The following is a 24,970-nucleotide window of genomic DNA, read 5'->3' on the forward strand; positions in this document are numbered from 1 at the left end:
AAAAACCACATCAGATCGAGAGATGGTGTTTGCTGCTCAAACACACCCAATGGTCAGCCGGGCCCTGACCTGGGCTCGCCAGACGGGACAGGATGTGGCCCCCGTCCCACCCTGGCCTCGTGTCCGGGGCTCTCTTCTCTCTCCAGCCACCAGGGGCCACTGGGCTCTTCCTTGAACCTGCCCGACACGGGCCCACTACGGGGCCCTGTGTGTGGAGCTTTCCCTCCCGGATATCCATGAGGCCTGCTCTTTGGCCTTTGTCTTCGTCCAAATGCACGTCAAGCGCTAGAGGCCACCGAGAGGCAGAACGTTACAGGGACCGAGAACCCCAGGCGAACACTGGAAGGCGGCTGGCCTGGCGCTGCGGAGGCCCCCGAGCCGTCCCACGGTGTGCAAGGCACCTTCCTCGACCACCCTGGTGAGGCTGCAGCCTGCGCCCGACTGCGGTCCCTGGACCCCTCTCCTGCTTCAATGTTCTGTGCCGCACCCGTCACCCTCTAAAATGTAACTGCACGCCAAGCACCTTACTGACTCATCTCGATCGCCACTTGTCTCTCTGCACGAGGGCAGGGCTGGCTGTGGTGTTTTGTCAGCGGCCCTGTCCCCAGCACCAGACTCTGCGGCCCACAGAAAACGCTGAGTACTTGTAAAAACGAGAGCGAATGAACAGCAAAATTCCTGAAAGGAATGATGTGCCTGGTGTGTTTTAGTAAAAATGAAGAGTCCAACCGAAAACCCCACCTCATAGGCCCCACTGCCCACCAGGCTGCTGGCCACCTTGGGGTTCTCTCCACTTTCCCCACATGCCCCCCTGTTGCTTGGCCCAGCTCTACAACCCCACACCCTTGGGCGGAACCGTCCTGGCCCGGCTATCTCGTGGCTGCTGTTTCACTTCCAGCTAAAACATCGCTTCCTCACCAGCCTCCTCCTCAGCCCCAGACTCCAGCCGGAGCCACATGTCCTGTCTTAGCCCCTGGCTCCCCCCTTCGCTGAGCTCACCATACTGCGGTCATGTGACCTGTAGGGCTGGCTGGTAGTTTGGGGTCTGTCTTCTTGCTAAAACATACGTGCCAGGAAAGCAGGGACTGGTGTGACTGACTCACTGCTGTGTCTTTGACCGTGGGGCAGCGTCATGTTCGCAGCAGAGGCCCCAGAAGCCCTGGCCGAACCCAGTGCCCGAGGGTCACTGCAGGCACACCCGCACAGCAGGATGCTTGGTCAGCGAGTGTCGTGGGCGAAGCCGAAGTACATGAGAAAGATCGACGGCAGAAATACGTGAGCTCATCTCACAGCAAATCTTCTGGAAGATGCCACTCAGAAAAAGTTAAATGCAAAGTAAAATACTTAAAGACAGCCAGGAAACTGCTGTTTAACAGACTCTGAAACTGAGTCATTTTACACTGAACGTATTTCCCTCTGAAGCTGTCCTTTGAGGGAGGCAGCAAACACCAGTGTCCGCCAACCGATCGTGCTTGGAGTTCGCCTTTATTGTTAGTTGGTAAATGGTCATTAAAAAGGAACCAACTCCATGCACCGCACTGGGCACCCAAGTTAAATAACTGTACCAGAGCCCAATTCTGTAGGGAAAGGAAGGGACGGTTTCTCCCAGATTCCTTCTGAACTTCTGTGTCTGTTTTCCTCAAGTGAGAAAAAAGGGGGACACAGAGCTGCTGCTCTAACGCGGCAGAGACGCAGAGATGAGCCGCGGGAGGGAGACGAAGCCCGAGACAAGGTTCGGTGACATCACCAGGAGACACTGTGTCTCGGAGACACCAGGCCACACTTCCTGCACCGTTAGCTGGGTTTTCCTCTCACATAGTGCTCTGCCCTTCTATGCCTTCCCTACACTAGGAATCTGGCTACAGTTCCCAAACTCTATTAGATGTTTCCCTTAGAAGTTCACGACAACCACAAAAGCCACCTTGGCCTAAACAGCACAGCAGAGCTTCAAGGTCACTACAAGATAGGGATGCGGGTAGGCTTGTTTCTGCCTGTTAGCACAGCCCTGAGATAGCTAAGAAGTTCCTGGAACAGACAGCCCTGATAAACGGACCAGTGTGGGGAGGAGAGGAGGCCGGTGGACCACAAAAGCAGGGCCGCTCAGCAGAGCCACGCCAGACGAGCGGGCAGACCCGGGGTGAGAGCGGGTGCGGGTGCGATGCGGGAACGGCACGGGTCTGGGGTGCTCTTGTTGCCACTGGACTGACCACAGGCACCAGACACTGCTGTCCGAAGGACACTGGTCACCACCACCCCCTACGTTCCACCCACGGAAATGTCCCTCGACCCTTCCCTCTGTCACATGCGAGGCTGGGCTGGACACAGAAGGGCACAGCTGCAACACCAAGAGCCGCGGGCAGGGTCTGTACACCGTGCTGCCGAACTGTGTGGGCGGCGGACAGGCCTCGCGTTCCAGAGAGAAGCAGCTCCGGCAGCAACAGCCCAGCCCTCAAACTTGGCGCAGAGAAGAGGCTGGAGCTTCTGCCTTTTAAAAGACTGTGTTTGTTCTGTTTTGTTTTTCATACAAAGGCAAAAGAAACTTGAAAGAAAGGTGATGCCTGGAGAGAGGAAATGAGGGAAGACTGCCAATCTCAAGACCTCTACCAAGTGTTCAGAATCAATGGTGTGTGTTAGAACTGAGGCATCAACTCTGGAACCTTGAAAGCATTAAAAAAAAAAAAAAAATCAAGCCCTGCACCTGACTTAACGGTCCTACTGTGTACCCCACATAGACCTGTACATGGCAAACAGCACACTGGGCAACACAGACTTTGAAGGTTTTTGAGGAACCGTCAGGGGCAAGTTGAAGAGGTCGGTCTCCTGCACGCCCATCGCATACCCGAGATTAGCTGCCTACCCCCTCATAACATAAGGCTGGGCAGGGAGAAGAAGTCACCCTGCGCCAGCAGCCACGCTGCTCCCTGCAGGCAGCCCCTCACTATTACAGAACAGTTCGCCGGCAGACACACACGGCAAAGGCAGAACATACCCCATCGCTGCAGAGGCGGGTGAAGGGTTATTCTTCAGTTCCTGCACATTTACCACTTGAGGGACAGTCTTCAAAGTTGATTCAGTCAACGTACTTACAGCTATTAAAAGAGAGAACAGACAGGCACATTCATTGCAGCGAAGGACAAAAAGTCCAGCCACACGTAGGCAGCCAGGACACAAACCCAAGCAGAATGCAATCTTCCTGGAGAAAGGAAACCCACTCTGTGCAGTCCCAAGGCACTGTGGTCAGTGAACACCTGGCCGCCTCCATTCACAAAGATTATGACACAAGGCTTTGCCCAACTCGGTCACAGGTCCTAGTTTAGGGAAAAGGAATTCCCTGGCCAGGTTCCACAGAGCAAAGCTGAGATCACCAGCCACACTGCTGGCTCATCTTGGAAAAGGGCAGAAAGAGCTAGAGGCTGAGCAGCATCCCGACTCCGGATTTTCCCACCCACCCACTCATCCACTCAACCATTCTCTCACACGGGCTTTGCACTGCCAGACTGCTGGGTGCTGGGAACACAGAAACTGCCTAAGATACAGTGTCTTTTCCACAGGAGCTCCCGGCTCAGACCGACACGATGCACAAAACGAGGCAAGTGGGGCCTGGACAAGAACGGAGGAAGGCCCAGAGGCTGCACTGAGGATGGGCGGCCGGGATTCTTCTGCCGTGTGCTCACCTGTCTCAGGCTCGTCAGCTCTCACATCTGCTGTTTTGTGTCTTACCATCTAACGCTGTATTCCAAAGCTGGGTATTTTATGATGAACTATTAAGAAGGCTGAGCAAAGCTCTCGGATCTCTTCTGACTATGTACCTGACAACACTGAGAGCTGCAGCCTGGGCGGTTGGCGGATCGGCAGCAGCTTGCTCTCCTTCCCCCTTCAGAGAGGCATCCAGGACTTCTTGCCTACGTCTGCACGTTCTTTGTCTTTCTCATTCAAAGGTGCCTACACCTTAGAAATTTTTGCTTCCAAAATGATAAGAGATCACACCGCCTCCTGCTGAGAGTGGAATGACCACAAATTCTGGCAGATTTTCAGTTTATAAATAATCAACTCTATCAGTGTGATTTTGAGCCTGTTCAGCACAATGCCACGATTCTGCTTGGTCCAAGTAATATTTAAAGGAAACATCAAAGCTTTCTATTCTTTCAGAAGGCCCAAAGGTACCTTGCAGTTATCTTGTTTGTGCTCTTTCATATCTACTTTATTTTTAGAAAGAGGAAGGGGGGAGAACAAGAGGGAGAGAAACACCATATGCAAGAGATACGCTGATTGGTTGCCTCTTGCATGCCCCCAGCTGGGGAACTGGCCTGCAACCGAGGCATGTGCCCTGACCAGGAATCAAACCAGCAACCTCTTGGTTCCCAGGACAGTGCTCAATCCACTGAGCCACACCAGCCAGGGCTCATATCTGTTTTAGATGCCTTGATAAAGATTTTAATATTTTCTGAGAAATCTTTTATCATATAATCTTTTATAATAATAATAATTCTTTTTAAAATTTATTTATCTTTAGAGGAAGGGAAGGAGAGAGGGAGAAAAACAACAATGTATGGTTGTCTCTTGTGCACCCCCTGCTGGGAACTGGTTGGCAGCCCAGGCATGTGCCCTGACTGGGAATCGAACCGCGATCGTGTGGTTTGCAGGCCCACGCTCAACCCACTGAGTTACACCAGCCAGGGCTGTATAACAGTAACTCTTTTCTGTCTAAATCAAGCCACGTCTTTTTCGTCTTATAATCTGAACAGCGATAAAACTGAAAAATAATTTTATTTAGCTACAACAAAAATACCTGCCTTAGAGCAGTTCCTCAACAGTACTGACATCTTGGGGCTGGATAACCCTCTGTTGTGGGGAGCCCTGCGCACTGTCAGATTTTTTTGCAGCAAAGACAAAAGAGCCCCACAGTTGCGTGCCACAGGTGCGTCACAAGGCACTGCGCAGGGCGCTCTTTGTGGCACCCAGGACAGATGAACGTGCAGGGGAATCCAGTCTTTCAAAGGAAGTTTACGTAATGCTCCCCCTCCCTTTTCTTGTTCTGCCACCCGTATTATAGAAAGAGCAATCTGTAACTGAGGGGCCGCGATGGAAGGAAGTGCTGCTCCGTGGAGGTGTGACGTTACCTATTTAACTCCTTTGCTGTGAAGGTCAGGACGAAAGGTGCCGCGTGCACCGCGTTTGCTCACTTGTCTCCCCGTCCGACTGCAGGGGCCCCCACACCTGCACCCACACAGATCCCCTCTCTGCCCCGGGGCGAGCACCGGCATGTGGAGGGCCCCTCTGGACACTGACCTGCTGGGAGGGTACTTGCCGCACAGAACTACGGTTCCATCACACAGAGTGAGTAGTGAACACACAGAGAGGGAACAGGGAACTGGGGACCTTTTTAAAATGAAAGACCCCGGCTGGTGTGGCTCGGTCGATTGAACGCGGGCCTGCGAACCAAAGGGTCGCCGGTTGGATTCCCAGTCAGGGCACATGCCCGGACTGCAGGCTGGGTCCCTAGTTGGGGGCGTGCAAATGGCAACCACACATTAATGTTTCTGTCTCTCTCTGTCTCTTTCTTTTCTCTCTCTCTAAAAATAAGTAAAATTAAAATCTTTAAAAAAAATTAAAGGACTTTGTTAAAGTCACAAAGCTAAAGTAGCATTACCTCACCTCTAAACTGGCCTTGAAGTTTACAGGACTTCGTAAGTGTAGTCTTTTTCTTTGTTGTGATGTCCTTTTACTTTTTCTTTGAAAACTGCTACCGTGAGGTAAAATGTAAATTGCTGCCAGCTGTAGTAGTAATGATGCCTTTTTAACGATGCTTTAATAAACTTTGACCACCATGTGCAAAAAATAGTTATAAAAATAAACTCACAGCCCTGGCTGGTGTGGCTCAGTGGATTGAGCGTGGGCCTGTGAAGCAAAAGGTCACAGGTTCGATTCCCAGTCAGGGCACAGGCCTGGGCTGCAGGCCAGGTCTCCAGTAGGAGACACATGAGAGGAAACCACACATTGATGTTTCTCTCTCTCTCTTCTTCCTTTCCCCCTCTCTCTAAAAATAAATAAATAAAATATATTAAAAAAATTTTTTGTAGCACTCCTGACTTCTTCCCCCAACACTGCTGACTGTGGGGGAGGGGCAGGCGAAACCACTGGCCGGCACAAACTCGGACCGGCGGTGACTGAGGTTCTGCTGCCGACAACCTGGAAAACCGCAGACCAAGGACAAAAGGCAAGTGCTCCTCAGAGTCCCATCTGTAAAGGCCGCATGGGCCACCCTACGAAGCAGCTGTGTTGCAGCAGAAAGACCCAGGGTCGGAGTCTGGGTTCTGCTCTTACTGGCCCGGTGACCTTCCTGTCTCTGAACCCCACATCACTCCAAATCAAACGGGGCCCTCTAACACCCACCTCCCAGGGCAGTGGAGATCCTCACGACACCTTAAGACGATCTGTTATTAGCTGATCAAATTGCAAAGCTTAATTTTGCGCATAAAGCAGACACTATTCAGATGGAGGGACCAACAAGGTCATCTGAACACCAGATTTCCTCCTCACCTCAATGTGCAGACCTGACACCTCCCCCTCCACAGGGAAACAGCTTCAGGCCTACTTTCTGCTTTCTCGAGACTCTCCCCAGATTGGACAGACAGCTGTTGCAGCCGCCTTCTCTTCTAAACAGCAGCAGAGGGCCAGGTGCTCACGGGCACCTGCTGCCCTGGCCGGTGACACGCACAGCTTGCCCCCCGCCTCTGCACTGGGGGAGGGGGCTCCAGCTCTCACCTGGCGCCTGACTGGCCATCTGCCGTCTCAGCGCTGCCGCGGCGGCCGCCTGGGGGGCTGGGATGGTGTGGGAGGGACCCGGTGCACCGTGCTTCACCGTTTTGGTTGCAAGCATTGTGCTATCAGCCCCTTGAGGGAGAATTTTGCTAGCAGACGTAGACACTGAAGGAAACAGAAAGATTAAATGAGATGACGGGTCAGAAAAGGAAAACACACATTAAAACGGTCAATTCTCCACGCTACGTTTCAGGGAAATCATCCTCAAGCATGAACATAGAAAAGTACCAGTAACAGCCCTGGCTGGTGTGGCTCAGTGGACTGAGTGCCAGCCTGCGAATCAAAAGGTCACCGGTCCCATTCCTGGTCAGGGCACTGCCTGGGTTGCAGGCCTCCCCCACAGTTGGGGGCCTGTGAGAGGCAACCAACTGATGTCTCTCTCACTATCAACCAACTGATGTTTCTGTCCCTCTTTAAAGAAAAAAAAAAAGTACCAGTAACAGGCTGGCTGCACCCAGGCCTCTCAAAGCTGCCGCATGCCGCCTGCCCGCCCACCTGCTGTAGCAGGGTAACTGAAGTACCCGCAGCACGTGAACTAATGACCACCGCTTCTGCAGCACACCAAAAAATGTATTTCCTGACCCGCAAAATAGGTACAATTTTGATTCATTCACATGGATGGCTATTGTTGTCTCGGCTGTTGTCACTGTTTTATTACAATCTACAGGAAAAGAGGTCCGTGCCCCTGACTGAACAGTCAGGCACTGTATTTCTCAGAAATCCTCATGGCGACTGGTTGAAACCACTGCTTTACACGATCCTCCCGCTGACGCTGATTAAGACGCAACCTTTACGCCGACACGGATCCGCTCGATCAGTTCCCTGCTCCCCTCCCACGGATCTCCCCAACCCACTGCCGCACGCTGTCTGCAGTCAGAACCCGCTGCGCTGCAAAGCCCTGGCACCCTCAACTACAGGGGTCACAGCACAGCGCAGGGCGCACCACTTCGGCAAGCCCACGCCGACGACGAGCACGGCTTCAGCGGCGGGCTGAAACGGGCGCGGATGTGCCAGGCATGGGAGTGGGCGCTGCTTCACACTGAGGCAAACAGCTCCTCCCGTTACTCCTGAGAAGATCTGTTTACAGAACACAAGCTGGACTCAGCAAGAAAGCCGTGACAGTGTGCGCCTTCGGGCTCCTGCACGGTGTCCTACCGACTGCTTCCACGGCGAAGTGCCCCTCTTGGGAATTAGTCTTTGAATTTTCGATCATCGGCAGGCCTGGGCCGGGACCAACGCCGTGGTGGTGTGGTAGTACGAAACCCAGTTACGGTTCCTCCCTGAGTTCAAACCTCATGGGGAAAACGGAGGTGCCCGTCTCGTGTTTCCTCACCTGAAGCCCCCATCACGCCAGGCGAACCGTGACTCAGGTGGGCTTTAGCGAAAGGGGCTGCCGCCTGGGACAAGAGGCCGGGCTGGATGGAGGGCGTGCGGACCACGGGGGCGTGCCGCGGGACCTGGGCCCCCGGGTCGTCATCTCTGCAGGGTGTCCGTGCGTCCTCACTCTCCAGGGACTGGGAGACGGATGACGTTGAGCTGGCCTCATCCAAGTCTTCGTAGTATCTCTGAGACAGGAAGGCTGACCGAGACAGGCTGGCTGCGAAGCCCAAAATGAAACTCAAGTCAGTAACGAAGCAGTCCAAAAGCGCCAATTTTCACTGTCGGTAGAGAAACAGCCAGTGGACAATCCTGGCCTGGGTCCCAGATTTTAAAGAAGAGCAGCTGTGCAGGACGTAAGAGGGAAACCGTGAGGGAGGACCGCACTCCAGAGAGCAGCGCTCGCTCTCCTGCGGTCGGCTTCCCCAGACCTGCCACTGTCCCCACGACTGCGCTGAGAGGGCACGTGCCTGGACGCCCGGAGTCAAGGGGTCCCAAGCGGCTCGCTTTCCAACAGTCTGTGGGAACAAACAGCGGTGCCCGTGTGGGAGGGGGGACCAAAGGGAAGCGACTGTGGCCAACAGTACGGGGAACACGGGTGCGGGTTAAAGAGCACTTGTGCACTATTCTAGCAGCTGGGGGTTGAAAAATGTTCAAAACAGTACAAATTTTAAATGTCAAAAAAAAAACCAGAAGCAAAGGCATACTGTCGTATGTTACACAGTGGTCCCTCTGGGGAGCAGGAGACTGGGGGTGCACAAGAGGGGGCGCAGGGAGTCAGCCACGACGAAGTTACGTTTCTTAACCCAGGCAGGGGCCACACGACGGACATTTGTCTGTCACGCACTGTGTGTGCTGCAGCTCCCGGTTCGGACAGGTCAGGACTGTTCGTGGCCAGGTCACTCTTCACACTGTATGCCCTCCTGCTGGGTTGTCCCCTTAATGTCGGTGCTCCCCTCTTAATAAAAACCCGTGTGGTCAGAGGCCATCTTTCTTATTTACCAGTTTGAAACAAAGGGAGCAATCGTATTTGCTGAACGAGCAATTAAGTTACGTAAATCTCACTTCTAAGGAATCCGTAATAAAGATACATTCGGAGATGTGGTTAAAGATTTGCAAACAAAAATTTCTGGGTAAAATCTTGGCAATAACATTGACACTTGACGACAGGGACCAGATTAAGTAAATCATGGCCTCCTTACACAGGAAAACACTGTGCAATCATTACAAAGGCAAGTGTTCAAAGAATATTTAAAAACAGAAGGCAGAAAAAGGCTCATGAAACCGCTTTAATCTTTAAGAATTTCCCCCAGTTTTTTATTGTGGTAGGATACACATAACACAACCTTGACTGCTATGACCATTTCTGAGTGTGTATTCACTGGTGCTCTGCACACTCACGGTGCCGGGCCACCGCCGCCCGTCTCCAGAACCCTCTCCATCTTGTCCAACGGAAACTCTGCCCCGTAACCCTCCAGTCTGCTCTTCCTCGGCCCCTGGCCGCCACCGTTCTACTTGCCGTGTCTATGAATCTGCGGCGTGTGCCACAGCCTCCTCCCGGTGAGGACACACACACACACCCCACTCTGCCTCTGGCTCCCGGGCTGTGGGTGTCGGGCTTGCCTTTGCCTTCAGCTGCCGTGGATGACGCGGCCACCACCCTGGGCGCGCAGGACCCTGCCTGAGCCCTGCAGCTGCGGCACACGCAGTGCCCACTCAGCTCTTTCGAGCAGCCACCGGCCGCTGCCCACGGTGCTGTCTTGCCTCACTTTCCTGCGGTCAGCACGCAGGGCTCCGACCTGTCCACGGCCTGGCCAACACCTGCCATTTTCTGTTTTATAGTAAAGCTTGCAAGTAAGGTTATAAATTAATAGTCTCAACCTCATATTCAAAAATTAAATTTACATATGTAAGGAAAAAAGTCTGAGTAAACCAAAATGAGATAACTGATAACATATTTGGGTTGATGTACAAGAGTAGTTTTTATGTTCCTTTAATTTTTTCCATGTTTTCCAATTATCAAGAGAAGGTACTCTTCAGATAATGAAAAAAGTTATTAAAAAATTTCACTTGTCTGTGACTATTACTTAGCTAATTTAACTTTATATGATTACAGAGAAATAAATGACTTGTGGTACAAGATTAAATTTCTTCTGTTATTTCAATTAACAAAAAGAATTTGTTGTTGGTATAAGAAAAAAACAATTTCAACCCAAACAAAGTTTAAAAAAGGAGCGGATATGGGCACTAAAGCAAAGCCACAGTATGCTGGAAGCTATACATAACATACACTATAGAAAAGGAAATTCAGGTAGTTATCTGGTTTATTTACCAGCAAAACCAAGTTTTTTCCACTAGTTATATGGATACTATTTCCTAATCAGTGGGTTTTTCTACTGTCTACCTTCTCTAAAAAAAGAAGCCTTTTTTCAAAAACCATCTTGTTCCGAACCACACAGGACTCAGAAAAGCTTCCAGAGCAGCAGCTCCGCTCTGTGGACCCAGCTCAGCAGGCTGAAGCCTCAGGCGCCACTGCCCCACAACCCGGGGACCGCAGACGCCTGCCCCGAAAGCACAGCGACTACACGTGCTGCGTGGCTGAGACGCAGCAGTAGCAGCTTCCTACTCCGGTACTCAGGTGGACGACAGATTGTGACGACATTTTCCCCAGTAAGAGCTGGAAGGAGCGTGTGCGTGCACACACACACACACACCCACCCCACGCCCTGTGCTGGGTGGTTTCCACCGAGAAATTCAGGACTGGCGCCCTGTACCTGGAGCCGTGGATCTCACCGGCGGGGTCTTCCTCTTGGCCAGAAAGTTTCTCAGCTGAGCCTGTTTCACAGGAGACAGTTTAGCTGCAAGAAATGCATGAACCCATAAATGCTTCGAATCTGGTCTGCAAATGAAAGGGACCAAAGAGTTAAAGGGCTGGGAAGGATGCACCTACCTGCAACCTTTGGCAAGGGTTTGGCGTGGGACTCGATGGTGGTTTTCAATAAAGCATTGCGCAGGCTTTCCAGGTCGCTGTCAAAACTGAAATCAGCTAGTGTTACCTACAGACCAGCCACGCCCAGGAAACCCGAGGGCTGCTGGGTGCACGTTCTGAACACAGATGCAGGAGAGGAGAGCGCCCCGTCTGCGGAAACGGGCAAGCCGACCTGTCCACGTGATCCACCCGAAGATGGGGCGACCCCGGCGTAAGCACCACCCACACGGCAGACACACCAACAGAGCTTCACAGAACGGGGAGCTTAGAACAGACACACCTGGGCTTCAGGGAAACACAAAACCACCTCGGGGACTTCAAGGGTAAGCGTCTACCGGCCAGGCTCCGCAAGTCTCCACACTCAAGCAAACGACAGATCTCAGCTTTGAGCCAAGTCAACCTAATCCCATCAGTCAATTCTCAAAAATATGACTGTCACGCGTGTCTGCTGTCACCTACTGAGCAACCGTTTCATCACACACAATAGGAACTTTCTAGACTTAACTCTCCAACAATGCCATGAGCACATATCCCTATTTTTTTAAAAGATTTTTAAAATTTATTTTTAGAAAGAGGGAAATGGAGGGAGAAAAGAGAGGGAGAGAAACACTGATGTGCGAGAGACATTAACCAGTTGCCCCTCACACACCCCCAACTGGGGACCTGGCCCACAACCCAGGCATGTGCCCCGACTGGGAATCGAACCCGTGACCTTTCAGGTTGCAGGCTGGCACTCAATCCATTGACCCACACCAGGCGAGGCTCTTACCCCCATTTTTTAAGCAAAGGAACAGGTGTGGCTCACTGGACTGAGCACCGGCCTGAAGACCGAAGGGTCCTCTCCCTGGCGAGGGCTCACTCGGCTGTGCGGGTCAGGTCCCCAGACCGATGGATGTTTCTCTCCCTTCTTTCCCCACGTTCTAAAAAAAATAAAAACCTAAAAAAATTTAAAAAGCAAAGGAACAAAGGGCAGGAGAGGGTGAGGAACCTAACCAGGGTCAGACAGCAGTCTTTTCACACCCACGTGTGGACCACTTCAGGACGACTCCGCCCTACTCCCAAGTGCACACTCGCCCGGCCACACCTGAAGGCACACCTGTGCGTGCTGCTCTGGGGGGAGACGTCCGAGGGAAGGCCCCACTGGGGAGTGTGGTTGTACAGCCGGAGCTGCTGGAGGCTGTCCACCAGGCGGTTCAGCCTCTTCTTCTGCTGGTTGATGATCTCCCGGTTGTTGGCCAGGGTGTTAAACAGTGTCTCTCGCTCCGGCACAAGCAGGCGCCTGCTGACAGTAACGAGAAAAGAACTCACCGTGAGCAGTTTGAGTGAAGAACCCTCTCACAGGGGGTGGGAGGGGAGTGAAAAGAACCAAACAGAACCACTAGTGGACAAAAGGCATCCAGAAATTACTAGAAGGTGACAAAGGGGTGAGAGGCAACGAGGGAAGGCCAGGACGCAGGCATCATCAGGCACAACCCCAGAGAGGCTTCGGGGTAGAAAGGGGCTAGAGACCAGGCTACACTAAAGGACACACTCGCTCAGGTGTGCACTTAGGACACGTGTGTTTTCCTGTGTGTAAATAATGGTCAGTAAAAGGCAGCAGCCCAGGGCTCAGTGCAAGTCGACGGGAGTCAGTCCCCTCTTCACGGTGCTGCTGAGACAGTGGGACAACCAGCCGTCTGGCAACAGCGCGTGACCACCCGAAGAACTAAAGTAAGACGGGGACTGTTCCCTTTCTTCCAGGCGATAAGGAGTTAAGATACATTCAAGAGGGTACTCTTGAGCCCTGGCTGGTGTAGCTCAGTGGATTGAGGGTACTCTTGAGCCCTGGCTGGTGTAGCTCAGTGGATTGAGCACGGGCCTGCGAACCAAAGGATTGCGGTTGGATTCCCAGTCAGGGCACATATGCCTGGGTTGCAGACCAGTTCCCAGCAAGGAACACACAAGAGGCAACCCTACATTGACATTTCTCTCCCTCTCCTTCCCTTCCCCTCTAAAGATAAATAAATAAAATCTTTGGGAAAAAAAAAGAGAGTACTCTTGAAAGCAGCAGAGAAAAAAAAACACTCAAACACAGAAACGCAAGAAAATTGTGCAGGTTTAAGAATCTGAACTCTGCAGAAAGGGAACTAAAAAAGCTTATGACGTAGTAAGTGCGTGGAACTGTCACAAAGGAAAAGAAAGCTGGGCTTCTGTGTTTTCATTACGCATTTTTTTAAAAAGTCCAACTTTTAAGTTAGCAAAGAGAAATCGAACGGTCAAGCAGGGCAGAATGGACACGCTGCCAGGTCAGGCCACCTCCCGCATGCGGCTGAACATGAATTCAGAACCAGGGTGGGCGAACTGTGAAATCTCTGACGGGGTCCAAGTGTGTAAGGGGACAGGTGCTCCAGGCACAGGCACGAGAACCTGCCCAACCCGTGTCCGAGGGGTCAGCGCTCACCCCTTGCCCCCCACCCTGGTTCCAAGCTGAGGTTCCTCGGCTTGGGCCCAGAGCCTTTCTCCGCGCGGTGCAGGTGACGTGCTAAGTTCTCACTGAACACTGCACACACTCTGGTGCTCCCGACATCACACTCAGGTCGCCCCACTTAAAACCCCACAGCCTATACATAAGCAAGCAGATCACCTCTTGGCTTGTTTCCTTACACAGCTCACTGCACTCACCAAGTGGAGGAGTTTAAAAAACCACGCGTTCTGCAGGCTGACCTGTGCCCTGGATCTCTCGTGGGCACCTTCGCGCTCCCACAGCACATTGCCTCCCACTCCTTCCCGCTGCGCCTCATTAGACAACACCTCTGACATCATCTAACGAGGGCACTAATCAGAAACGTCTCCTTGAGGAGAAAACTTGGAATACACAAAAACTCAGAAAGAAAAAGATCCCTCTCAGCCACCTTGCAGCTGTACCTGTGTCTGACAGGGTCACCCCCGGCCTCTTTTCTGTGCTCAGACGTGCGTTGTGGGATCACCCGGTTTTCACGTCATCCCCATTTCACAGGTGGTATGTGATAACCTGGTGTCGTTGCGTGTTTTGCAGTACATTCATGTATGTAATGGAAAAATATGTTGAGGACACACCAGTCCATGGTTATGTCGGGATTAAGAGAAAGAAGTGACCAGACTTCCTGAGCCAGTCCTCTAACTTGTGGGCAAGGAGGTGCAACCCAAGTTTCACTATCATAAGCTGGGCTGTAATATGAATCCTCCCATGTAAATTGTTGTGAGCACTGCTATTACTTATGTAAAATAAATACTGGAAGCTGAAAGGCTGGGTCAGTGAGAACACCGCGGGGTTTTTTATCAAGGCTCCTACACCGTCTTTGGAAAGGCCACGGCGCTGCCTGCTGCCACCCGCGGGGACGAGCGCATGCTCACTTCTGCTTTCTCTTTTGTTCCAGGTGCTGGTCCCACTCCAGGTCGAGAACGTCGTTCACATCCTGGACAGCAAACTTCACATACTGATGAAGGCGCCGAATTTCCTACATGAAAAATAAAAGTGACTCAGTTTTCCAGGGGCTCAGGGGAAGCTATATCGAAACAGTCAAAAAAAAAAAACCAGTCAAAATAATTCTGAATTTTTATATTGAGAACCATAACGAACAACACACGCTAGGCTTTAGTATAACGGCCAGCAGGTTACAATCCGCACCCACCTAGGGCGTGACGGAGAAGGTGGGGCAGAGACACAGAAACAGATCGGGCGGCCGGCCCGGGCCTCCGGGGAACAGATGCCCCGGCTCGGTTCTCGCTCTCCAGCTCCTCTGAGGTGTCCCAGCGCGGTCTAGGAATTTTCCACTGTGCCCTGTCCTCTGACAAAGCGCCCACTCAGCTTCTGCTCTCCCATTCATGACACTGACCATAAGACAGACAAAACTACCCTACGAAACAGCACTGAAAATCATTCTGACCCCATCTATTCGTAACACAGAACACAGCAGTCATCTCATCAATTGAGAAAAGCTCATTTCATCATGAAAACAAAGAATAGTATCAGCACTAGAAACTGAACTTCTCGTTATTAAAATTCTTACACATGGACTTATTTTAAGCCTGTGACAGTTTTCTTTAAATTGTGGTCCAGTGTTAACCTCCATGGCAATACAACTTGACTTTCAACCACCAGTGACAAGGGTGAAGCGGTCTGTTGACTATGCACACAAAGAAGACACTGCGCACACGCCAGGCAAGCTCCCCGCACCTGCACGAGGACCTCACTGTGTGAGTGTACTTTCACAACCATTCTGGGGTGAGGACGGGCACAGGCCCCGACCGAAAGAGGGAAAGTGTCATTTAAAGAGGGCCAGGCCGATGAGCACCAAATGTGGCTCTCAACTAACACTCGGCAACAGGGAGGCCCCGCCTCTGAACGCCCGCACGCAGTCAGACTTCTGCACAGCGGCTGATGCTGTTTCCTCTGGATGCTCTCCCAACGTCATCTCCGAGAAAAAAACTGTTCTCTCCAGGCCGCTTACCACCACCTCTTTTCTGTGGCGTAGCTACCCCCTCGCCTGCCACCCTGCCAGCTGCGCACTGCACTCGTGTGGTCACCTGTCCCTCTGCCACATGCACAGTGGCAGGACCTGCAAGTGGTAGTGACGGGGTTAAGAGCACCAGCTTCGGGGCCAGACCATCCAGGCTCAAGGGTCCAGCATCTATTAGTGGTGAGACTCAAGTGCTTTGGGCACCTTCCTTTTGTACATGACATGCACTCAACAAATGCTAGCTACTGTGGTCTATTTCGCACCGTGAAAGAAGAAAATGACTCCCTTTTGAATGGGGAGTGCCACCCAAAAACAGCATGCTGTTCTTTGGACACAGAGCAAGAGGAGAAAAGGCAGTCAGAAGAAAGTGTAACTCGATGCAACTCGAGGCTGCAATCCGATGGGCGGGGCTGCCCGCTGAGCGAGTCCCGCCCACAGTGGGAGGAAGCACCTAGGAACAGCACCAGGGCTGGGGGACCCTGCGAGGGGCCTCGGCCTTTCTGGGAGGAGGAGCTGTTTCCTCCGGTTTCCCTGCCCATCAGGTTATCAGGCGCTGGCCGAGGAGGTGGTGCGTGTCTGGGCAGGAGGGGACTCCGCACACTCACAGGCCCTCGAGCCCTGGGTGAGGATGAACGGCATGGCCCCCTGGGCCCCTCCCCACAGGAGTCTCTGCGAATGCAAGCGAGTGGCAGATGACCGCCACCAGAGCTCGTGGTGTGAATGTGGAATAAGTGGAACGACGGAAACAAACGCAGATTTCATGAAGACAGAAAACAAGACTAATGGAGCGTGAGACACGCAGCGCTGCTACAATGGGAACCCGGGTTGGGGCGGTCTCGACTCTGGTTCCGCTCCTACCACTGCTGTTCCCCGGACAAGCTCCTTAGCCTGTGAGGCTCACCTTCCTTATCTGTGTAACGGGGTCAGAAACCACCGTCACACAGGGCAGTTAGTTTTGAAGACTAGAAATAATGAGTAAAAAACGCTGAGCAGAGTTCCTGGTGCTAAATGGGTACCTGCCACTTTAATAATTATTACTCGTGATTTGATTTCTAAGTGAGTCTTTTTCAACAGCCTATTTTCTACCAAGCTGAGGGGTGAACGAAGAATTCTATTTTTGTTTAACCCAAAAAGCACTCCATTTCCTCTGTGGCAGCTACAGAAGTCTATAGGAAGCAGGTAAGTCACTCACAGAAAACAAACGACCCGTGAGGCAGCCGCCCGAACTCACGCCTGGAGCAGGGGGACAGCCCAGGGGCCTGCTACCCGCACGCTCGCGCTGGACCCTACCTGGAGCTGAGCTTCACTCTTGGGGTCCAGGGGCCTCTTGTAGAGCAAGTGCAGGTACCCAGAGTCGTGGTTCCTCTCGTTCTGCTCCCTGGCTTCTTCAACCCCAGCGAAGCCCTCCAGCAGGGTGGTCTTCAGGGTGCTTATGTCGCCATGCAGAGACTAGGGGAGGGTGCGGTGACACGAGGGGTTACTCCTAAGAAATCAACCTTTCTGTTCTGGATCAAGGAAGGTTGCGCTCCTTGAACAGTTAACATGACAGACCTCTGAATACAGTTAACAGTCAGGCAAAAGAAGAACTTCCCTGCGTAGGGAGAAAGATACCTATGTTCATTTTTATCTTTTTCTTGTTTTTTAAATGTTCCGGTTTTTAGTCTACCAATATTCACTTTAAAAACAGTATTTTCCTTCCTCATTTCTAGGGACAGGAAGCTCGGAGTAAGAGCAGCAGTGATGGCAGCCAAGACCCTACGAACGGAGGGCAATCACGGCCCACGCCCGGAGAGCCTTCCTCCGTCAAGCACTAACGTCAGAACCAGAGCCCAGCAGCCCCGTGGTCCTGAATGGGACCCTGGAGCTTGCGCCCAGTAACGAGGGCTCTGCGCGCATCACGTCACCTCTCAGCCTGTTTCCAGGCTTGCAAAGTAGGAACGATTTACGGCCACGCACTCAGAGCCAGTCGAGTAGCCACTACACAGGACGACAGTTGCGAGGCTTCAGGGAGCCAACAGAGGTAAAGGGTTTAGCGCAGTGCCTGGTGCACGGTGAGTGGTAATAACAGCAACATGACCAATACTCCTACCAACAAGAACTGTTTGGTGTTTTTATACTATACATGGTCTTACGTGTCTGCTTTCTTTAAAACCAGACTTTACTGTAACCTAACAATTTAGTATAAAAGCAAACTTCGAATATGCCAAAACCGATGTTCAATATTTACTGTGTACCTTGTAAGTGTCAATGGGTGGAAACTATTATAGTTCATTTTCCACGAGAAAACTAAACGCAGTAGCTAGACTGACCTGCCCAAAGTCACCTAATTTATTAAGTGCTAAAGGCAAGACCTGAACCTCAGCACTCCTGCATGAATGATGCACACTGTGAGAAACAACCCTGGTGGTCCCTGAAGAAGTAAGGGTGTGCACGCAGACCAGGGGGGCACACGGCCAGCAGTGGCTTCAACCCCGGAGGACTACCGATAAACACGAACCTCGGTGGTCTCCCTGATCTCCAAAAGAAAAGTGTGCAAGTCATCCGCTTCTGTCCGCAGCATCTTCATCTCCTCGGAGGTGCCCACCTGGAAACAGGCTTTTGAAGTGCGGGCCTTCAGGTCTTCCAGCTCCTTCTGAAAGTGCGTGATCTGCAGAAGCCGCACAAGGAGACCTCTCAGTCTGAGGCACAGCAGAAGCGTGTCACTGCTACTGAGCTCGCTAACAGCAGGGACTCTTGGGACACGCCAAGGTTCAACGCCAGAGTAAGAGTCATGTAGGGACTTTTCCAGGGCACTCGAATGGTTGGAGCACCGTCCCGTGCGTCACAGCAGTCATGGGTTTGATCTGCACGCAAGGTACACACCTAAGTGGAGGGTTCGATCCCCAGTTGGGGCCCGTGCGGGAGGCAATCACCTGATGTTTCTTTCACATTGATGTTTCTCTCTCTCTCCCTCTCCCCCTTCCTCTCTCTCTAAAATCAATAAACATGTCCCCAGGTGAGGATAAAAAAACAAAAAACAAAAGACTATCCCGCTGAGGTCTACACACTCAGAGCCAGTCAAGTCCCCCTGTCGGGGCTACATCTTGAGAAAACACGCAGGAGCAAATTTACCTCCTCACCAATTCCGACCATCACAGGGTCTGACTCTTCCCACTGATGTCCCTGCTTTTCTGTGACAGGGGGAGGAAGTGACTTTGCCTGAAATGGAAGGCAAGAGCGTTAAGAATGCCCCCAAGCCCCGAGTCAGGCCCTCCTGGGAATTTACTGAGGAGGAGTAAACGCATATTCAGTGACCCAGCAGTTCCACTCTAGGTATCCGCTCAACAGAAATGCACACACCTCTTCACTGAAAAACCAACCAGCAACGCTATTCACAGTAACTTGAACCTGGAAGCTACTCAAGCGTCCATCAGGGGTGGGAGGCACACGGGTTGCATCGTCACCCGGTATGATGTGGATAAACCTCATGCACACAGTGCTGAGCACGCAGCCAGTTGAAAGGACACGCACCGTGAGGCTCCATTTACAGAAGGCGCAGACAGGCTGCACGGAGCTGCACTGTGAGGAACCACAACAGCCGAGTCCCGCCTGGCGAGACTAGAAGGACGCACACGAGTGGAATTCTTGGGTCCTGGTCACATTTACTGCCTCATCTCGGTGTCGGCTACCGAGGGGTGTCTCGCTGACAACCAATCACTGAGCTGTGTGTACTTTCTCCCTACGCGTACTGTATGTCAGTAAAGGTTAAATACAATAAGCTGAGATGGTAAGGAAAGAGCGCACTAGATGGATTTCTTGGTGACTCTGAGCGTCAGAGAAGCAAGTTGGATGCCCAGTATTTGTGAGCGTCAGGAGAACCCAACCCACCGACGGCACAGTGCGCACGGGCCCAGGAGCCGGCAGGGACAGTAACGCAGCGGCTCCGGAGTGGACAGAAATGGCTTTAACCGGCATGGACTACAAATATTCAAAATTCATGTATTTCCTGTCACACTGTCCTAAGTCCCATTTCAAAAATGTAAACTCTAAAACACAAAGTCCCATTTCATGAACATGTCCATTTGGGGCAGTAAATTAGTAAGCACAGGACTGGAAGCTGAGGTTAAACGCACCTGGGGGCAGCTTGACTTTGCCACCGGAGGGGTTATCCTGGGTGACTTCTGCCCCGCTGAGGGCGCCGGGCCCGGACTGCCATGAGCAGCGCGCCCTGCCGGAGGAAGACGCCAGTTAGGACAGACAGCAGCTGTGCCCGCTGCTCCTCCCGTCACAAGGGGCCTCCTCTCATCAAAAAAAGCTTCTCACTGCCCACCCCTCTCAGGAACTCTGCTGGCCTGAGTGCTGTCCCCAGCTGTGCCAGCGCTGTCCCAACACAATGGAAATGCACACCACACCTGCTGACGCGAGCACCTTTCGCACAGCAGACGAACCTGGGGCGTCTCTGGGAATGGGGAGGTGTCCTTGTGGGCAGGGCAGGACGTCTGTCCTTCGGCCCATCCTTATTCCCCAGAGGCTCCCGAGGCCCCACTGGGGACTGGGGACAGTTTGAAAACCACAAAATGAGGACAATAATCCCCATCACCTTGCAAGAACTCACAGGGTCTTTGGACCCTCCTGGAAGCCTCTCCCGCAAGCCTCACCCTCTCGTGCATTAGAATCACCTGGGGGACATTTTTGAAAAAACTAAACGCACCCCCTGACCAGGTGGCTCAGTTGGCTGGAACATCATCCCGTGCACCAGAAGGCCGTGGGTTCAACCCCCAGACAAGGTGCGTACAGGAGGCTACCATCGGTGTTTGTCACTCACACAGATATTTCTCTACCTCCCTCTCTTTAGAAAATCGATTAAAAAAATCCTAGAGTGAGGATTTAAAACCAACAAGGTAATCTGAGAATTCAGCCTGAGCTCTAAAGCCGTCTGCTTAAAACCACACCTGACACCAAGGGAGCGGTTGGGGACTTCGAGGCCATGGAGCCGGCCGCTGCTGCCAGGGGCGTGGGGTGGCCGAGAGGTCCGGAGGCAGCTGGCTTGGAGGCGGGGAACAGCAGCGTCGGGGGCGTGCCCTGGGAGCCGCCGGCAGAAGCAGGGGCGGCCGCGGTGGTGAACCTGCGAACGGCAGAGCGGAGGCGTCAGAAAAGCCTGCTGCGGACTCCTGCACGCCGGCCACGGGTGGTCATCGCAGGGCAACTCGCGGTCCACCCTTTTTGCCCTTTGAGAAATGTATACATTTAGCTATTTCTTATAAGTGGGGAAAACTGCGAGAAAACACTGATCCGGCTGGTGTGGCTCAGTGGATTGAGCACCGACCTGCGAACCAAAGGGTCATGGGTTTGATTCCCAGTCGGGGCACATGCCTGGGTTGCGGGCCAGGTCCTCAGTAGGGGACACATGAGAGGCAACCACACACTGATGTTTCTCTCCTCTTTCTCCCTCCCTTCACCCTCTCTAAAAACAAATAAATCTTTAAAAGAAAGAAAGCATTCATTTGATCTTCCGCTTATTTAGGAATGAATTATTCAATGAAAATATCAAATACATACTTGATATGAAAGTGAAACGAAGTTTATCATGATACAAAACACTTATTTTCTAGTCTATCAAGCCGAGTAAAACAGAAAGTGAGACTCAATTACACTCTCTTTTTGCCCCCAAATTACTCAGGCCGTGTTGGGGTGGTCACTTCCTCTGAGGAGTGCAGGAGGAAGAGGAACAGGTCACCCTCTTTGGGGTGTTTACAGTCTAGGGGGAATGTCAAGCCAGTTTCACCTAAAGAGCAAACATCTGCAAACAATGTAAATGTCCAGCATCAGATGACTGGGAAAATGAATTATAATGCGGCCACAAAACGGAACACTAAGCAACTATGAAAGAAACGACGCTGACAATCAGCATCGACAGTGACAACGGTGGCAGTGGTGACCGCCACTCGGGGCGGGGCCCTTCCCTAGAGAAGCGTGCACCCTCACTCGGAGCCACATATGCAGGCGAACAGGGAGGAGGGGAGGGTGAGCTGGAGGACTCAGCCCTGGAGGGACCGGACACCGTGAGCTCAGGAGGAGAAGCCCCAGGACTGTGGGGCAGGAACGTCATCTGACGCAAGAGCAAGTTCATGTGACCCCACGTGGCCCAGGGAGTCAAGGGCAGACGATTGGGGAAAGGACTACGAGAGGTGCATTTCCCTCACGGGGTGTGGATCCTGTGCGACTTCATTTTTAAAAACAAGGAGTATGTCCTACATTGGGAAGTAAAACAAATATTTAAATATAAACCTCTAATAATAAAAAAAACTCTAAGAGACCTTTCTGGACACTGTCCACTGATCAGCTGCAAACCTTTTACGCAGTTTGAATTTTCACCATTTGCCAGTATTGCTTTGGAGAAAATGAAAAACAAACAAACAAAAAAAACAATGACAACGGTCCATCTGCTCTGTCACTCCACTCCCTGGGGCTGTGCCACTCACTTCTCGTTAAGGTTGACCTTGACTGCAGAGGCTGAAGGCGGGAAGGAGGGCTTCATCCCGATGTTTGGAGTGGACGCACTTGGCACCGGTGTACTTTCCAGGGTCGGCTTAAAGCCCGATGACCCGAAGGAGAACGGAGCGGCCGTGGGTGCCATGGCAGAGGCTGCAGGGGTGGGCGCCAGCGGGGCTTGAGGTGGTGCGAAGGAGAAGGTGGCTGTGCCGGAGCCCACAGCTGCTTTGGAAGTGTCGGAGCCACTGGGGTACGGAGGGGGCTCCGCAGTCACAGGACCGGATGATTTCAAGGACGATGAAGAGCCAAAGGAGAACACGGCAGAGGGCGAAGAGAAGGTGGAGGTGGGAGCCGCTGGCAGTGACGGTGGGACAGAGACAGGGGCCGCGGCTGCTGACAACTCAGGCTTCTGTGGGGCTGGCAAGGTTGGGGTCGTGGGAGTGCTTCCTGCAATGAGAAAGTGGGGGCAGGGCGGGGGACGTTAGCAGGGCCACAGGGCTGGCGGTGGTGCAGCAGGAGGAGGCCCGAGAGAAAGGGCCCGGCTCCTGAAGAAAAGAGAAACAAGGACTCGGAGTTGCTGTGCGAGTCCCCGGGCAGACAGACACCCGGTGAGACTGCAGGGCTGGGGAGGGGAACAGACACGGGGAAGGACCTCTGACTGACTGACGGCAGTGCGTGGACGCCCGGATGGACGACACGGAAAAGACACTCTTCCCAAGGTCCAGTGAAAAGTAGTCATTCTGCAACACTTCGTTCAATCAGGAAAAGTTTTAATTCAGCTCTCTGATTCGTAACAGTCACTACAGCAAGTTCGGATGAATTGAAGACACAGATAAAAGCATACATGCACGATGTCTCAAAACAAAGGAGGCGAGAAGCAAGCTGAGTCTTTGAGAATCTAACTTAAATAAATTTAGACGTGACAAAATAAATCACAAAAGAAAAAGATTAACATCGGACTATATAAAAAAGTAACATAACCTAAAGGTAAATGAAAGAAATCTGCAGTAAAGAGTGTAGGAATCGAGATTAAAAATTTCAAGACTCTAATAGATATAAGCTGGGCAAGTAATTCACAAAAAGTAAATATATTTAAGCTAATAAAAGAAATGTAAATTTAGCCCTGGCTGGTGTGGCTCAGTGGATTGAGTACTGGCCTGCGAACCAAAAGGTCACAGGTTCGATTCCCAGTCAGGGCACATGCCTGGGTTGTGGGCCAGGTCTCCAGTTGGGCCTGTGCGACAAACAACCACATATTGATGTTTCTTTCTCTTTCTCCCCCCTCCCTTCTCTTTAAAAATAAATAAAATCTTTAAAAAAATGTAAACTGAACCAAGGCACAGCATTGTTCTCCAGACTACCGACATTTAAATATCTGTCCCCTCCTACACGTGGATGGGTAAAATGAACCTGAAACCTTTTATTGCTAATAGGCAGCTAATTTAGCAGTCTTAAAAAAATATTTTAGGGTGGGCAGGCTGGGATGAGAGTAAAAGATAGAAAACTGTACTTGAACAATTAAAATAAAATTTAAAATAATTTTACCTATATCATAAAATGTAGACCCAGTAAACTTGTAAGAATAAGACTTATGAAAATAATTTTTGAAAATGAAAGATATTTAATGCAACCCAAGTGGTAAAAAGTATTCAATGGAATATTAAGCAGTCATTCTTTTAAATGAATAATGAAAATTCCGTAAGTATCTAGAAAAAGCTTACAATTTAAATGATAAAACTGCAACCAATGATACGTAAAATATGAATGGAACTATCAAGATGTTTATGAGAAAGAAGTGAAAGAGAATACCTCAAAAGGCAGGTTTAAAGTTTTTTCTACTTTCCACACTTGCTGTAAACACGTTAATTCTCTAAGTTAAGTGGCTACTAAGAAAGCAGTATTTTCACCAACACATTTATATTAACGAGAGTCGTACCCGACGACCTGGGCTGTCGCTCTCCTTCTAACGGGAGCCGCTCCGGCGTCTTGATGAGGGACCTGACCCCGGGATTTTGATTGATCATGTAGAACGGACAGAGCACACCGTCTGTTGAGAGTAACATAAGAACGGGTGCAGGAGGAAGAGTCTTCTCCTCATCTGTTAAAAGAAGAAAGCGGAAGTGAGAAAAGAGCCAAGTGCGTGGCCACGCCGGGCCCGGTGTGAAAGGCTGCCCGAAGCGAGGAGGGGCTCAGAGGCGCGTCCCAGCCACAGCCCTGTCATCTACTCTGGTTCTGTTCACACTGGGCCCTCCCGCAACTGCTCTTTCCAGAGAGCTCCTGCTGCCGTCGGTGGCCGCTGTCCTGCTGGCCCGTCCGGCGGCGCTGGCAGCCCGGGAGCGGCTCTGAGGCTCCCTCCGGTTTTAGGGGCATCTTGGTGTTCGGGAGGCAGGGGCAGCCCTCCCCTGACCAAGACGGGAGTCTAGGACTTGGCTGGTGCGACTGAGAAATGACACACCAGACTCTTCAGACAGCACACAGCAGGACAGACAGGTGAGTCTGACTGCTCTGTGTTCGTTCGCAGCTGAATCATAAGCACGGAATTCAAGAGAGTCTGAGTACGAGAGCCAATCTCAGACCACGTAGCCTGACCAGGGAGAGGACAAGGCGCAGAACGGCACCTGGTGAGACCCCCCTCTCACGGAGGCTCCCGAGCGCATCGTCTCCTGCTGCACCGGCACGGTCCTCGGGCCGCAGCTCTGCCCACAGGGGCTCCGTACACAGCACACACTCGGGCCCAGTGCAGGAGCCACTTGCCCAGGGTCTCTCTAACCCACGCCTCCAAAACCAGAGCTGCTCTACGGTGCCGGCTAGGGCACTGCTCCCTTGGGAAGGA

At 52.0% G+C, this 24,970-nt stretch overlaps 1 protein-coding gene across 2 annotated transcripts in view; it reads right to left on the reverse strand.

Annotated features, from left to right (window-relative positions):
- Positions 1 to 24,970, reverse strand: part of NUP214 (nucleoporin 214) — a 78,999-nt gene that overhangs the window by 37,573 nt on the left and 16,456 nt on the right. The window contains exons 11-24 of one of the 2 annotated variants that reach the window (XM_037158519.2): positions 24,074 to 24,235; positions 22,128 to 22,584; positions 20,598 to 20,770; positions 19,779 to 19,873; positions 18,778 to 18,864; positions 18,164 to 18,313; positions 16,957 to 17,115; positions 14,561 to 14,664; positions 12,273 to 12,470; positions 11,150 to 11,235; positions 10,974 to 11,057; positions 8,156 to 8,419; positions 6,766 to 6,927; positions 2,990 to 3,089 (exon numbers count right to left, since the gene is read on the reverse strand). In XM_037158519.2, the coding sequence (XP_037014414.2) occupies positions 2,990 to 3,089; positions 6,766 to 6,927; positions 8,156 to 8,419; positions 10,974 to 11,057; positions 11,150 to 11,235; positions 12,273 to 12,470; positions 14,561 to 14,664; positions 16,957 to 17,115; positions 18,164 to 18,313; positions 18,778 to 18,864; positions 19,779 to 19,873; positions 20,598 to 20,770; positions 22,128 to 22,584; positions 24,074 to 24,235 (2,281 nt within the window). The remainder of the gene's footprint in view (positions 1 to 2,989; positions 3,090 to 6,765; positions 6,928 to 8,155; positions 8,420 to 10,973; positions 11,058 to 11,149; positions 11,236 to 12,272; positions 12,471 to 14,560; positions 14,665 to 16,956; positions 17,116 to 18,163; positions 18,314 to 18,777; positions 18,865 to 19,778; positions 19,874 to 20,597; positions 20,771 to 22,127; positions 22,585 to 24,073; positions 24,236 to 24,970) is intronic. The other variant, XM_037158523.2, reaches the window with a different exon arrangement.

Source organism: Artibeus jamaicensis, unplaced genomic scaffold (assembly GCF_021234435.1).
Source record: "Artibeus jamaicensis isolate MK-2021 breed Jamaican fruit bat unplaced genomic scaffold, CSHL_Jam_final contig_471, whole genome shotgun sequence".
NCBI lineage: Eukaryota > Metazoa > Chordata > Mammalia > Chiroptera > Phyllostomidae > Artibeus > Artibeus jamaicensis.